The following is a 16,674-nucleotide window of genomic DNA, read 5'->3' on the forward strand; positions in this document are numbered from 1 at the left end:
TTCTGAGAAAGGGTCACCAGACCCAAAACATTTATCTCTGATTTCTCTCCACAGAAGCTGGCAGACCTGCTGAGCTTTTCCATCAATTTCTGTTTTTGTTTTTGACATGGTGAATACTAAGAGGACAGGTTGCATTTTTCAGTGTGTGGGAGGGGAAGGGTGGGGTTTGACCCCTTTTTTTTTAATAAAGAGTCCTGCAGAAAGGGCACTCCATAGTGGGACATCTGCCCCTTACTGGGGAGACTGAGGAACCAATTTGATTGATTAGTAGGTCAAGCAGTCCCAGTAACACCAAAAGTGTGCATGTTGCTAGGACTGCAAGCAGGTATGACAATACTATGGCTTTAAGAGATATATTTTGTCTTGCACTTGCCTTTAAAAAGATAAAAGCGAGGGTCTAAGCTTTTTCCTTGGTATATTTAAAAGGGGTTTGGTCTGGTCCATAACACAGACTTTTGTGGATGGTAGCAATGGATCCTGGACCAAGGTACATCAGCAGCATTAGTTCGGAGGGACATCGGGTTGCTGTGTGGTGAGGGTGATGATCGGGGGTGGGTGCTCATGATGGACTTTACAGAGCAGTTGAATGGGATGATAAGGAATGTCACAAGGCATGAAGCAGCACCCTAGAAAACAGTGACCTTCTTTCCTGCCCTTTGAAAATCTTTTTACCCTAAAGAAATAGACTGTCTGTTCACACCTGACTGTCCATGTAATGAATTGTGTCATGGGGTCAAGATTTTAGTGCTTAACCACTCTGTTTCATGGGGGTGAACTTGGAGTGAGAGTGTAGGTGATAGGCTGGGCAGCATGAACACTGGTCCCATTCCACATGTGCGCGCGCACACACACACACACGTGGTCTGCACTGAGACCAGGAGTCCGAGCCAGTGTTGAGGCAGGGAGTCCAAGACCGAGAAGAAAGAAGACATAAGAAGAAAAATAAACTAAAGAGAGAAAAAGAAACAGATGGAGTGGACTAGCTCAGGCTGAAGCATCCTACTACGCTGCCATTTTGGATGGAAGGACTGCTATTGTGAACAGTTTTGGCCCAAGTATCTAAGGAAGGATCTGCTGGCTTGGAGAGGTCCAGAGGAGGATTACATAAATAATCCTGGGGATGAACGGCTCTTCACATGAAAAACAGTTGAGGACTTGAATCTGTACTCAAAGGAGTTTAGAAGAGGAAACTTACAAAATACTGAGAGGCCTGGATAGAGCAGATCTGGAGAAGATGTTTCCACTAATAGGGAAGACGAGGACCTGAGGGCACAGATTCAGTGTCGGGATGATCCTTTAGAATTGTATTGAGGAAGAATTTATTCAAGCAGATAGTGGTGAACCTTTAGAACTCATTTATACAGAAAGCTGGGGAGGCCAAGCCATTGAATATATTTAAGACTGAGATGGATTGGTTCTTGGTTAGTAAGGCAATCGAGGGTTTCCAGAAGAAGACAGGAGACTGGAATTGAAAAACGTATCAGCCATAATCAAATGGTGGATCAGACATGATTGGCAGAATGGCCTAATTTATTTTTTGTTCACTCATGGGATGTGGGCATCACTGGCTGAGCCCACATTTATTACCTATCCCTAGTTGGCCAGAAGGCAGTTAAGTGTCAAAACATTACTGAGAGTCTGGAGTCATGTGTAGGTCAGACCATGTAAGGGCAGCAGTTTCCTTCCTTAAAGGACATTGGTGAACCAGGTGGGATTTTCCCTTGCTGTTGACAATGATCATCATAAATTCAATAAATATCTGAAATTAGGAGTTTCAAATTCCACCATCTGCCATGGCAAGATTTGATCCCAAATCCTCAGAACATTATCAAGGTTTCTGGATTAATTTCCTTGTGATAATTAATCTAGGCCATCATCCCTTCTCCTAAATATTATGGTCTTATGAAGAGCAGTGAAGGCTGGTTCATTGAAAATATTCAGTATCAATTTTAGACACTTAGGGAGTTGAGTACTATGGCTGCGGACAAGAAAATGAAGACCACAACCAGATCAGCTATTTTATTGAATGGTGGGGCAGGACCAAAGGACCAAATGGCGTATGCCTGCTCCTATTTCTTCTGCTCATAAAACCCAATTAAAATCAGCATTTCTAGAAGAGGGGTCTGTTTCAAATTGAGAGTCATGCTTTAGGAGAGGATCAGAATCACAATGCATTGACTGTGCCTTCATACTCTTCAAAACTGCAATTGCATTGAAAATTCTTGTTTCACAAAGAAAATAAATAGAACTTTGTTCACATTTCCTCACTAATTGTCCATCTTATCCATAAGATTCCACATCCTGCTATAATTTCAGGCTCACCTTATGGTCTCCTGTCAGACAGTCAATCTCCACCTCAGAACAAGCTGCTCCAAAAACAAAGTAGCTGGCTGTGGATCCTTCACCTTTTTCCCAGTCGATGCTCACATCCTCACCCCTAAAATGGCCAACACATACATCCTTTCACTTCACAGGGATATTAGTAATGATCACTGAGATAACTACATTGAACTCTTAAAAAAGTTTGATTCAGTTCACAGAGGAGCACTGTTAGAAATGGAAAGGATGGTGAAGGTGCATTTTCTAACTTGCTTTGTGCCAAAACTAATAAGCAGTGTCAATCAGAGTAAGGATTTGCAGCAAAAGAAGCCAAATGGGATAAATTGACCAATGCGTCTCTTGGGTCAAAGACAGATTAGTGACTGTTTTATATCGTTACATTTATGAACATTGCACATTGTACCTTGTAAGCTTCACAGCGTAGCAACTCAAAACATTCTGCACAGTCCGATATAAAATCACCCTGTTATCATCCATGAGCAGTCATACAAAGATTTAAAGGAGCTTGATATTTAAACAATTGGTCAAAGCACTCCAAAACAAAACATTCCCATGTAGCGAGCGGACTCTACCTTGTGTTTCTTATGACTCAAAACTCTACACCCACCTATAGCCCATGTCCCATTGATCCATGAATGGAATCTCAGAGGTGGTTTTGGGAGATGGACAGCTAATCCCCGTGCAAAATTTTTTCATTTTGGAAAATATCAACATCAGTCTATCATTTGACATTTCGTTGAACCATCTTCTAATCCAGCATTCTTTCCTAGGAGCTATGGATCACTGAACTTTGCATAATCTCCTCTTCCTCCTACCAACGGTAATTTTTTTCCAGATTTAATCATGGTGTCCCCTAATCTTCTTTTCTCACAAGTGTAAGTATTGTTGGCAAGACCAATATTTCTTGCCCTTCTTAACTGCCTAATTGGTGAGCTGCTTCTCGAGCAGCAGCAGTCAGCATGCTGAAGGTAATTCCCACAATGCTAATTTGTAGAATTTCAGGGTTTTGACACAGTGACAATGAAGAAAGTGTGATGTATTTCTTAGTCAGGATGGTGTGTTACTTGGATCGGAATTTGCAGATGGTGTTCCTGTGTACTTGATGCCCTAACCTTTTAAATGGTAAAGGTTGTGGGGCTTGCAAGGTTACTAGTAACCTTGAAAAGTTGCTGGAGTGCATCTTACAGAAAACAATGTGGACAAAGTGGATATTTAAGGTGAATGGAGTGAAGATCAAGTGGTCTGAAATATGTTGAGCTTCTTAAATATAATCTAAAAAACATTTTTTCCATTGTTCTGTACTCTCCTGCTCTTCTACACTTGATCCTGAGAAGATATGATCTTATGTATGAAGCAAAATTTAAATGTAGTCAATGCCACAGAATTTCTAAGGTTCTATTCAGTCAAGGTGATCCACTAATGTATAGGTTCAGTTGAAATTAACAGTTACACTTACTTAAAGAAACCAGTTGTTGATAAGCTGACCTTGTTTTTCAAAGCTTCTTTCACCTGTCAAAACACATTATGTTGTTCAGTGTCTTGGTAAAGAATAAAGATATTTTAATAATGGTAAAGTATTAGGTAAGATAGGAATATAAATTTTAAAAAACTAGAAAGTTTTATGAATCAGTCATAAATTAACTGCAAATGTGAGACATGACAATGAAGTACAATTATTGTATGTCAGTGAACTGCATTACCAAGAGACATTAATATGGTACATATATCAAATGTAAAATTGGAAAACAAAGAGAAAGACCAGGATTTATCTCATGCCTTTCACAACCACAATCCTTCCCAAAGTCCTTCACAAATTAGAAAGTAGTCCTGAAGTTTAGTGACTGTTGTGCACATAGCAATCTCCCACTAGCAAAATGATAATGGCAGATTATTTAGTTTTGTGATGTTGCTTGGATAATTATTGGTCAGCACTTCAGTGTTACCTGCTCTGATCTTATTTGATATAGCCTGATAAGTTCTTTTATGTTGTCCTCTGAGGTCCTTGGTTTAAATCTCATCTGTCAGAGGTCTCCTCCAGCAGTGCATATTGAACTGCAGTGATGGCCTTGATTTTATGGTGAAGTCCTGGAGTAGGACTCGAATGCATAACTCTCTGATTCAGAGATTAAAGACTTAATACACACAGTCACAGCTAATGAAGAGTCATCTCGACTTGAAATATTTGCTTGCTCTTTCTCCATGGATGTGCCTGACTCACTGTGATTTCCACCATTTTTTGGTTTTTTAGTCAACTATTGAACCCCTACTGCTGACTGCAGAAGCATCAGAATTGGTTACACGAATGCACATCGTAAATCATGCACAATTTATCCTGATGTGTTTCAGATTATGCCAGGAACATCAGTGGCACATGCAACTGAAGAACATAAAATCCCACTTCAGATTCTGCTTTATTATGGGGAGAGGAGCAAATTACTGCAGATATTGGAAACTGTACTGAAAACAAAAAATGGTGGAAATCACAGTGAGTCAGGCACATCCATGGAGAAAGAGCAAGCAAATATTTCAAGTCGAGATGACTCTTCATCAGAGCTGATGTGAAATGTGGAGGGGGCAGCATTTATGCAATGATGGGGGGGCAGTGCTGGGAGTCAGTGGGTGTTGATAGTTCAGATTAACTGATCAGATTGTAAGAATGGTAGAATAACGGTATGTCTACCTGCCAGACTGGAAAGAACATGCAGTCCCACTGATATTGGGGAAGGGGAGAGTGGATACAGTGACAGAGAATGTAACAAGTGAAGCGAAAATAAAGGGAAAGGAATGTTAGTTATTATGGGGATAAACCATAATAGCATTTAGACAAATGTTGTCTGAAGCAAACTTAAAATGCTCTGTGTAGCTAATTCACATTATGAAAACTGAAAGAACTGTGGATACTGTAATACAGAAACTAAAACAGAAAAAGCTGGAAAAGCTCAGCAGGTCTAGCAGAATCTGTGAAGAGAAATCAAAATTAATATTTCAGGTCTGGTGACCCTACCTCAAAACTTGAACAGTTGGACATACAAAGGAGCTAATAATGGTTTGTCTGGGAGGGTGAATATCTGTTAATGGAGACTGTTAGTGGTAAATAATAGGTAGTATGTAATGACAGACTGTGTGACAAGAAGGCCTGGTGTGTGAGGTAGGGGACTAGGATATGGGGGAGTTCAGGCTCTAAAATTATTGAACTCGATAATGAGTCCTGAGGGCTGCAGGGTCCCAGAGGAAAATGAGGTGTTGTTCTTCCAGCTTGCACTGAGCTTTGCTGGAGCACTGCAGCAAACCTGAGACAGAGTGTTGTATTAAAGTGGCAGGCAACTGGAAGCTCGAGATTTTTTTTGCAGGTAGAATGTAGATATAGAGAAAGTGTTCACCTAGTCTACGCTTTGTTTCCCCAATGTAGAGGAGACCACATTGTGAGCAGTGAATGCAGTGGAAGTGCAGGTGAGGTGCTGCTTCATCTGGAAGCTATGTTTGGGCCCTTGGATACTGAGGAGAGAGGAGGTAAATGGGCACGTGTTACCCCTTCATTGGTTGCAGGAGAAGGTGCCTTGGGGTTTGTTTAGTTGTTGATAAATGGAGATCTTAACCAAGAATCATGGCCTCAAATTGAGTATTTTTTTTTAGTTATAAGACTATTTATTACTTACTGAATAATAGTCATTCATACAAAATAATAAACATGAATAATTCATGCAAGTTGGAATAAACCCATACAAATTGCTTTTTTGCAAAATCCTGCTGGTACTGTTTGCAAAAATGTCATATTTAAAAAGCAATAACCCAATATAATTCTAATGAGAACTTTAATAATAATTGACATAAACTAGAACATTTGTGGAAGACTCCATTCTAATTTAATTTACTCCTTAAGACCAGGTTTCAGTTTGAATCTCAAAATTTAATTTAGGATGGGTGCCTAGTTGCAAATGATACAGTCGCTGATTAGTTCACTCTAACGAACACTCAACCTGTGCATGTGCACAAACTGCTGCTCCAGCGTCATGGTATGTAAGCACTTGTGACCTGTACACATATGGTGTTATAATAAGGATGGCATAAATGAAACACACAGACATAAACTGCTGTCTTCAACATTTGGAATTGTTTGCTTTGTATCTTATGAAGATTGGAATAATGTGACTGAAGCTTTCAGGTTATGAAGAGAATTAACAAAGGTGATCGAGGAAGAATATTCTCTGAAGTGAAGGGATTAAATCATGGGAGATCAATGGATGTCCCTGCTGTTCTGAGTAATATTGATCCATCAACCAACATCATGAAACTAATAAGAATTAGATAGCCCCCAAAATTGGGTACAGGGGCTTGTAACTGTAATTAACCTATCCACATTCAAAGTGATACAAGTGATACGTAAACATCATGATGTTTGCTAATTGCAGTGACAGTAACATGCAGCTCAACGCTGAACACATTGTTAGCACCTAAACCCATTCTGCACTTAGAGGCAGGTTGCAGGGGATGAAAGGAATGAAAATTTAGTCAAAAACCTAGCAAACTTTACAAAATGCTATAACAGACCCTAAGGATTCCTTGAGAATACGATGGACCCTTGGATACTATGATGGATCTTTGGCTTTGGTTTGCCCAGGAGGAGAGAAAGTCCATTCTGTTTGGGGGCAAGTCAACCTTGAAAACACACGCAGTCTGGTGAGTCCAACACCATCTGCCCGGTTATTCTTAACTGCTATATAGTAATCCTTTGCATCACTGCTAGCTGCTACATTACTATAGGCCTCCCTATTGACAGCAACGGTGAAAGGAACAGATATGTAAGCAGATCATGGAAATATATTAAATAAATACAACAGGGTTGTTGTAGTGGATGAATTTAACTTCCCCAATAGTGACTGGTTCTTCCTTAGTGCCAGGAGCTTAGGTGCCGCAGGATTTGATAGGTGGATCTCGAGGGTTTCGTGAAACAATATGCAGAGGCTGTACTAGATCTTGCACTGCACCATTAGCCTGGCCAGGTAAACACAGTTTTGGTGGGAAACATTTTGGGAACGATGATCATAATTTTGGAAGTTTTAGGATAGTTATGGATACGGATAAAACTGGTCCTTGGGTGAAAGTACTAAATTAGGGAAAGCTGGTTCCAACAGTATTAGGTAGGAACATGAGAAACAGATTGGGGTGGCTGTTTGAGGGTAATTTCACAATGACATGTAAGAACCTTCTGAAGGCCAGTTGATCAGAGTCTATGACCAGCATGTTCCTGTGAGGATAAAAGATAAGGATGGCTAGATTCAGGAACCTTGGACAATAAGAGGTATTGAAAGTTTCATCAAAAAGAGAAAGAAAGCATTTGGGAACTTGAAATCAGACAAGACCCTTGAGAAATATAAAGGAAGCAGAAAGAACTTCAACAAGGACTCAGGAGGGCCAAAAGAGGTCATGAAGTGTCCTTGGTGAGAGGATTAAGGAGAATCCCAAGGTATTTTCTATCTATATTAGAAGCAAGAGGGTAGCTAGGGAAAAGGTAGATCCACTCAAAGACAAAGATGCAACTTATGTGTAAAGCCAGAGAAAGTGGGTAAGGTCCTTCACATGTACTTCATAATCAGTATTCACAAGGAGGAGGACATGATGATGATAAGATTAGAGAGGGGTATGTTGATATTCTGGGCCATAACAATGTTAAGAAAGAAATGTTGCTGGGTTTGTTGAAAATCATAAAGGTAGATGAGTCATATAGTGAAGAAGGCAAGGGAGAAGACTGCTGGGGCCTTGACAGAGATCTTTGTATTCTCCTAGCCACAGGTGAGATCTTAGGAGACTGGAGAATAGATGATATTGTTCCTTTGTTTAAGAAGGACAACAGGGATATTCAAAGAAATTATAAGCCACTGACCCTTACATTAGTGGTCTGGAATTTATTAGAGAAGATTCTTAGGGACAGGATTCATTCATATTTGGAGAAGAATGAATTTATTAAGGATAGTCAGCCTGGCTTTGTGAGGGGCAGGTTTTATCTTACAAATTTGATCTATTTTTGAGGAAGTAATGAAAATGATTGACGGAATTAGGGAAGTGGATATTGTCTACATGGACTTTACTAAAGCATTTGACAAGATTCCTCTTGATAGATGGATCCAGAAGATTAAGTCACATGGGATCCATAGTGAGTTAGTAAGTTTGATACAAAATTGGCTTGGTCATAGAAAACAAAGGGTAGTTGTGGAGGGATGTTTTTTGACTGGAGGTCAAATGGAGGTCAAATTCCACAAGGATCAGTGCTGGGACCATTGTATATAAATGATTTGGATGAAAATATTGGTGGTCTGATTAGTACATTTACAGATAACGTGAAAATTTGAGTTTGGACTGTGAGGAAGGTTATCAAAGGATACAGCAGGATATAGATCAATTGGAAAGAAATGGCAGATGGGGTTTAATCCAGACAAGTGTGAGATGATGCATTTTGGGAGGGCAAATGAAAATGTAAATATACAGTAAAAGCCAGGGCTCTTAGTAACAGTGATATATGGAGGGATTTTGGGGTCCAAGTCTATAGCTCCATAAAAGTGTTAACACAAGAAGGCATACGGCATTGGTCAGGGCATTACGGATAAAGGTTGAGAGTGTGCAAAAGAGGTTTATCAGGATGTTGCCTGAATTGTAGTAGCTGTAAGGAGAGGTTGAACAAACTTTTCACTAGAGTGTCAGAGGCTGAGGGGCCTGATAGAAACATGTAAAATTATTTGAGGCATGCATTGTGTTAATAGTGAGAATTTCATTTCCTAGGATGGAAATGCCAAATACTAAGGGGCATTGTTTTAAGGTGAGAGGGGGCAAGTTTAAAGATGATGAATGAGACAGATTATCTTACACCGAGGACGATAGATGGTCAGAATACAATACCAGAGAACAGTTATGTGTCAGAGCTTTTGCAATAATAAGAAGTGCCTTCTCCATGTTCACCTGCGCCTTTTGCAGGCATCATGATCTGTAAGCAACTCAGAACTTAAACAATTCAAACAACTATGAGAAGGTAAGTAACAACTAGCTCACAGATTGATGAAGCATGCTACTGTTGGCAGTTAAGGGGAAGGCGGAGTGCCTTCATGCTACAGGACATGCAAAACCAGAGCAGCAAGTTCCAAAATGATATAACTGGTATTAAATCAGCATTACACACTTTTCTGACATGATGATTTGCTTACTCCTATTGCTGTTAATGGTGGTTGATCTTCAATTCAATGATGATATCTAATCAATGTCGTGAGTTTCTGCTGTAGATCTGCAGACAAGCATGCCAATTCTCAACTCTCAGGTTCTTGAGAAGATGAGGCAGTACATTACATGATGTAGTACAACTGTATGATTTGTTTTCTCTCTGTCTGTCACTATTCTACCTTATCATTTAGGTGTTTGGACCTAAAACATGCTGCAGCTTGATTGTCATGTTGTTGCCATTTTAAGCTCCTCCTAGTCATTAATGTTAATGTTACCAGGTAGGAGGAAGTGGTGAGGCAGGGGAGGCACAGAGACCCAGGTATTTTCTTGGAACCTGGGTTTGAATCCCAGAATTTGAAATCAATGAAAATCTGGAATGAGGATCGTGTCATTTGTCATAAAAACCCATCTGGTTCACTTATGTTCTTTAGGGAAGGAAACTGCCATCCTATCTAATGTAGTCTACAAAGTGACTCCAGACTCACAGCAATATAGTTGACTCTTATCTGGTATCTGTGGATTTAAGAATGGGCAACAATTTTTGGCCCAGCTATTGACTAGCACATCCCATGAATGAATAAATAAAATTTAAAGATGAGGCTCATAGTGTCTTTGTTGCATTTTCTTTGTCCTTCCCTGCTTGACAACAAAGACTTGCATAGGTAAACAAAACTCTTTGTGTACAGACCGATTGTCATACCAAATTGACAATCTACAATAAGACCTGGACTATGTATCAGGGACACAAGAGTGCTACAGAAATTCCACTAGTAATATACCTCCACTGCATGCTCCAGATTCAGTAGGAGGACCCTATTACTAAGAAACACTAAGCTTCTTTGTGAAGTCAATTTTACAAGCACTCAAGCAAGACCAACTACTTTGGACTGGACATTGTGTCCAGAAAGCTGAACAGCATTCTCTCTTTCGCTCTCAAATTGGGTGGATGTTGCTAAACTTGAGAAGACGCAGGAAAGATTTACAAGTATGTCAGAGGGTTTGATCTATAGGGAGAGGCTGAATAAGCAAGGACGTTTTTTCCCTGGAGCATTGGAGATTGAGGGGTGATCTTATAGAGGTTTGTAAAATCACGAGGGGCATGGATAAGAAGAATACCCAAGGTCTTTTAACTTGAATGGGGAGTGCAAAACTAGAGGGCATAGGTTTAAGGTGGGAGTGGTTAGATTTAAAAAGGAACTGAGGCGTAATTTTTCCCCAACAGAGGATGGTGCTTGTATGGAACAAGCTGCCAGAGGAAGTGGTAGAGGTGGGTACAATTACGACATTTAAAAGGCAAGTTGATGGACGTATGAATAGGAAGGGTTTAGAGGGATATCGACCAAATGCTGGCAAATATGACTAGGTCAGATTGGGATGTCTGGTCATCACATATGACAGAGTCTGTTTCTGTGCTGTATGACTCTGGGATGCCAAGACGATAAATGGCCAAGATTTGTCTATAATGTAGGCTGTAATGCACTCATCAAAATAGCATTCCACATGAACCACCCTGGAAGTGATCAGATCCAGGAACAGCACAGACCATATTTTGGCTATAAATTAGCACCCTTAGCTCTGGTACTAATGGCTTTGTCAGAGCCAAATTTTGCATTACTATTACATAGCTGCTTTTGGGGGCTTGCTATGCCCAAATTGGCTGCCAGATTTCCTTTGCAGCAGTAATTTGAAAAGTTCCTCAGTAGCTTTAAAGCGCTTCATGTATGCCCTGAAAAATTGTAAGGTTCAATATGATGTGATTTGGTTTTAAATGTTCTTTTATTAAAACTGTCTGAATAAATGACTCACCCAGTCATTCCAGGTTCCTTTTGGATTTTCATCCATGAAAGGTTGCAGTCGCTGCAAAAGATTTTGACAAGCATCCTGACAGAAACAGGACCAAACCATGATTAGGGAAATGCCACATCAGGAACTATAATGACACAGAAAAATACTCCCGAACCAGAATCCAAATGAAGTGTAAACAACCACTAACATCTCAGGAAATAACATGTACCTGGTAAAATATGTGTTTACTGTATGTGTTAAACTAGCTTTAGACAACTCAGCGATATTAATAGGAAATTGCAATCATAAAGACCAGATTGGGTAAGGACTTCAAATTGGAGAAGAGAAGGTTTAGGGGAGATTTGATAGAAGTGTATAAGATGATTAGGGGTTTAGATAGGGTAGATATTAAGAACCTTTTACCGCTAATGGAGTCAGGTGTTACTAGGGGACATAGCTTTAAATTAAGGGGTGGTAGGTATAGGACAGATGTTAGGGGTAGATTCTTCACACAGCGGGTTGTGAGTTCATGGAATGCCCTGCCCGTATCAGTGGTGAACTCTCCTTCTTTATGGTCATTTAAGCGGGCATTGGATAGGCATTTGGAAGTTATTGGGCTAGTATAGGTTAGGTAGGATTCGGTCGGCGCAACATCGAGGGCCGAAGGGCCTGTACTGTGCTGTATCCTTCTATGTTCTATGTTCTATGAACCCCATAGGTGCTTGTTTCCTCATACTTTGGGAAATAAAACTGGTCACCTGCCCTCTTGACCATGGAGAGTTGAGGCTCCAGTGAGATTGGGTAAATATGTGGGAATCATGAACTACAATGTTGCTTTCAAAGATTAGAAGTGTTTTCACATCATAGTGATCATGTGTTGAGATCTGGTGTGTTCTCAATCCTCATGTTGTCCCAAGGGTAGCTGGGTCATGTGAGCAAGGGTTAGATTGGTGAGCCTTGTGCTGACTGATGTCTAATGGAATAAGTACAGAAAATACTGAAGATATTATAATGTCTGCCAAGCATCAGTGGATAGACAAAGACATAGAGTTAATGTTTCCTCTGGGGAACTACCATTTCCAAGAGCTTCTTGATAATCAAATCTCACCAGAAATGGACATTGGTGAGCAGGGTAGCATTTGTGAGGATTTTAAAGTACCCACTCAAAAGAAGTAATGTGGAGCAATATAAGTTTGAGCTGCCAGTTCTGTATCATGGTATTCATGGAGGCCTGAATACAGTGATTAGTTCAGTTGCTTCCTCCTCACAGCAAGCCAGGCCATTCAGTAGTGATCTTACTTCATCCAAGCATGATTTCCCATATTACCTTCACAGCCATGCCATTGAGATCAGTGCTGAAGGAAGCTGCAGTAGGGGTGGTGTTGGGCACCATTTCAGTGGAGGTTTCACTCAGGTGGATAGCAGACATTGGAATCTTCAACTCATGGCTGGCAATCTGAAAGATCAGGAAGGAATAGGAGGTAGCTCAGTCAAGAATAGAGTGTCTAAAAAGAACAGATCACCTCATGCCAACCATCACGACAAAGCAGCACAAATGGTAGTTGCATTGATTATAATCTTCCAAAATTCTTTCGATTCGGGAAGGGTCCAAGTGGATTGGAGCACTTGAATTCAAGGAGAAAAGGACCCAGAAAGTAGCAAATTTTCAGCCAGTTAGCCTGTTATCTGACATAGGGAAGATGCTGGAATGCCTCATTAAGAAGGTTACTTTAGAAATACTTAGAAAATTGTAGGTAGTTGGCCAAAGCTGACATAATTTTATGTAAGGGAAATCATAATGACGTAATGTACTGCAGTATTTTGATAAGGTAATAACTATAGTGGTTAAATTTGCTGATGACATTAATATGGGTAATAAATTAACTTGTCAATAGAAGGTAGAAAGTCTGCAAAGGTATATAGACAGGTTGAGTGATTGCCAAAGTTTTGCCCAGATGGAACACAATGTGTGTAAATGTGAACTTCTCCATTTTGGCAGAGCAAGTAGAAACGTAGTGTAGTATTTAAACAGAGAGAGATAGCTGAATCCACTGTCCAAATTGATCTGGGTATCCTGATAATGTAAATCATAAAAAAAGTTAACTTGGAGGTATAGCAAGTGGTTACAAAGAAAAGTGGAAAGTTGTCATTTTTGCAAGAGGAATGGAATATAAAACAAAGGGAAGTTTTACTGTAGTTGTTTAGGACATTAGTAAGGCCACATTTGGAATACTGTGTACAATTTTGGTCTCATTAGTTAGAAAGAAACATAATTGCTTTTAAAGCTATTCCGAGAAGGTGCACTTAATTCATTCCTGAGAGAACAGCGTACCTTATGACAAAAAGTTGAATAGGTTGAGTTTAGAGACTAGACAGATAAGAGATGATTCTATTGGAACAGAAAACATCTTGAGGGCTGGATATATTGGTTAGTGGGAGGATATTTTCTCTTGTGATGGGACCACAGAGAACATAGTTTAAGAATAAGTCTCCTTTTTAAGATAGAAACAAGAATGAGTTTTTCTCTCAAAATATCATTAGTTCCTTAGAATATAGTGGAAGCTAATTCTTTGAATGTTGAACAAAATAGATTTTTAATAGACAAGGGAATCAAGTGTTATATGATACAGATAGCAAAATAGAGCCATGGCCACAACCAGATAAGTCAGGATCATGCTTGAAGGACCAAAAAGCCAACTTATGCTCTGAAATGCAATGTTCCTAAGGCTCAGGCTACTGCTCCAAATTTCAAGCTTCTTGTGCACCGCAGTCTCTCTGGGGAGTATATTTGAAATTTCCATCACCACATCTTTCAAACTCAACCATACAAATACATCGGTTTAAACAAGCTGGTCAGCATATGTTGTGCTCAGAGGCTCCCAAATACCATAGAATTCTTCCCAATTCTCCCAGTCTCAACCAACAGCAGAAGACCCAAGTTGTTCTATATTAGGCCAGGATCTCATTGGAGATTGGCGGCTCTTCTGGATTTGTGGGTTTCTGTCTCTAGCAAAGCAGTTCTGTGAATGACAAAATACAGTCAGGAGAAAGAAGCCAGCCCAATTTTCTTTCTTCTATTCCCAACCCAGAGTCACTGAAGCCTAGCTCTAATTTTAATTCTAGATTATATATAACTGCTGAGACCTGTTGGTCAATAATTAAATGCATCATCTGAGCTAGTAATAACAAAAGTTTCCAAATTCTAATCTTAGTCAACATATTAGTTAGAAGAGTAGAATGCCTGTGCTCAGATCCTTGAAGGTCGAGAGTGGGGAAAATGGCAATAAGTAAAGTCAGGGAGGATTACTTACCACAGGTGCCTAACCTTTGTTGGAAGGTCACCAAATGTGGACCTTGGGAAAGGACAGAGTCCAATTTGCTCTTGCTGAAGAACCTTGCAAGCACTCACAAGTGAGAAAAGAGAAACTCTGCATAATTGCCACTTCCATTATAAGACAGTCAGCACAAAAGAACCTGATTACCTGAAGAATCTTAGTGTGAAGGCCTTGTCCCAGCTCTATGCCACCATGGGTCAACAAAACAGATCCATCCTCATAAACATGGAGCAAAGCTCCAGCCTTCAAAACAAAAAGATGCTTAAATTAATAATCAGCTCTCTCACACTTGCAGCTCCCTGGGTCCAACATATGCCATCAATTCATCCATGTACCTATCCAAATGTCTTTTAAACATTGTAATTGTACCCACATCGACCACTTTCTCAGGAAATTCATTCCACACACACGAACCACCCTCTGTCTATAAAAGTTGCATCTTATATATTTTTTAAGTGTCTCTCTCTCTCTCTCACCTTGAAATGGTGTGCCCTGGTTTTGGAAAAGACAACTACCATTAACTCTATCTATACCTCTCATTATTTTATAAATTTCTATCATATCACTTCTCAACCTCCTACGCTTAAGTGAAAAAAATCCAAGCCTATCCAGCCTTTACAGATCAAATCTTCCATACCCGGCAACATCCTGGTAAATCTCTTCTGAACCCTCTCCAACTTGATCATATCCTTTCTATAACTAGATGATCAAAACTGGACAGTTATCCAGATGAGGCCATCAATGTCCTGTATAACCTCAACATGACTTCCCAACTCCCACACTCAAAGGACTGAGCAATGAAGGCAAGTGTGTCAAATGCCTTCCGAACCATCCTGTCTATGTGTGATGCAAACTTTGAAGAATTATGTACTTGTACCCCTAGGTTGCTGTGTTCAACCTCACTACACAAGACCCTATTAATTGTATAAGCTCTACTCTTGTTTATTGCACCAAAATGCATTACCTCGCATTTATCCAGATTGAACTCCATCTGCCATTTTTCAACCCATTTGATCAAGATCCCTTTATAATCATAAAAAAATTATTGTCATCCACAAACTTATTAACTATGTCTTCTATACTCTCATCCAATTAATTTATATAAATGACAAACAAATGAGGACCCAGAACTGATCCCTTGTGAACATCACTGGTCACAGGCCTCCAGTCTGAAAAGCGACCCTCAACCATTACGCTCTGTCTCCTCCCGTTAAGTCAATTATGTATCCAATTGGGCAAGTTCACCCTGAATCCCATGTGACCTAATTTTACTAATTAGTCTATCATGCAGAACTTTGTCAAAGGCTTTACTAAAATCCAAATAAACAACATCTAATGCTCTGCCATCATCAAACTTTTTGGTAACTTTCTCAAAAAACTCAATCAAGTTTGTGAGACATGCTTTTCCTTGCACAAAACCATGCTGACTATTCTTAATCAATTTTTGCCTCTCTAAATGTCTATAAATCCTACCTTTTATAATCACTTCAAACAATTTACCCACAAGCAAAGTTAGACTCACAGGTCTATAGTTCCCTAGTTTTTCCTTCCAACATTTCTTAAACAAAGGTACAATATTAGTCACCTTCCAGTCATCATGCACCTCACCTGTAGTTATAGATGATGCAAATATTTCTGCAAGGGGTCACATAATTTCTCTCTTACTTCCCACCATGTTCTGGCATACCTTAAATCAGGTCCTGGAGATTTATCCACCTTTATATTCTCTAAGACCTTCCAAACTTTCTCTTCTGTAATGTGAACTGTTTTTAAAACATCAAAGTTTATTTCCCTGCATTCTCTAGACTTCATTTCTTTCTCCACAGTAAAAACTGATGTGAAATATTCACTTTGAATCTCAGGATGTGAGAGATATACTATGTAAAGATGACTTATTTGATCTTTAAGAGGCTCTACCCTCTCTGTAGTTATCCTCTTCTCTTAATGTATTTGTAGAATCTCTTTGGATTATCCTTAATCTTACCTCCAATGCTATCCTATAACCCCT

General features: G+C 39.6%; 1 protein-coding gene across 1 annotated transcript in view; it reads right to left on the minus strand.

Annotated features, from left to right (window-relative positions):
* Positions 1-16,674, minus strand: part of LOC132817668 (aldehyde oxidase 1-like) — a 131,736-nt gene that overhangs the window by 9,471 nt on the left and 105,591 nt on the right. The window contains 5 exon segments of the mRNA XM_060828167.1: positions 2,323-2,437; positions 3,797-3,849; positions 11,353-11,427; positions 12,659-12,787; positions 14,814-14,909. Coding sequence (XP_060684150.1) covers positions 2,323-2,437; positions 3,797-3,849; positions 11,353-11,427; positions 12,659-12,787; positions 14,814-14,909 — 468 coding nt within the window.

Source organism: Hemiscyllium ocellatum, chromosome 7 (assembly GCF_020745735.1).
Source record: "Hemiscyllium ocellatum isolate sHemOce1 chromosome 7, sHemOce1.pat.X.cur, whole genome shotgun sequence".
In the NCBI taxonomy this organism is placed as follows: domain Eukaryota; kingdom Metazoa; phylum Chordata; class Chondrichthyes; order Orectolobiformes; family Hemiscylliidae; genus Hemiscyllium; species Hemiscyllium ocellatum.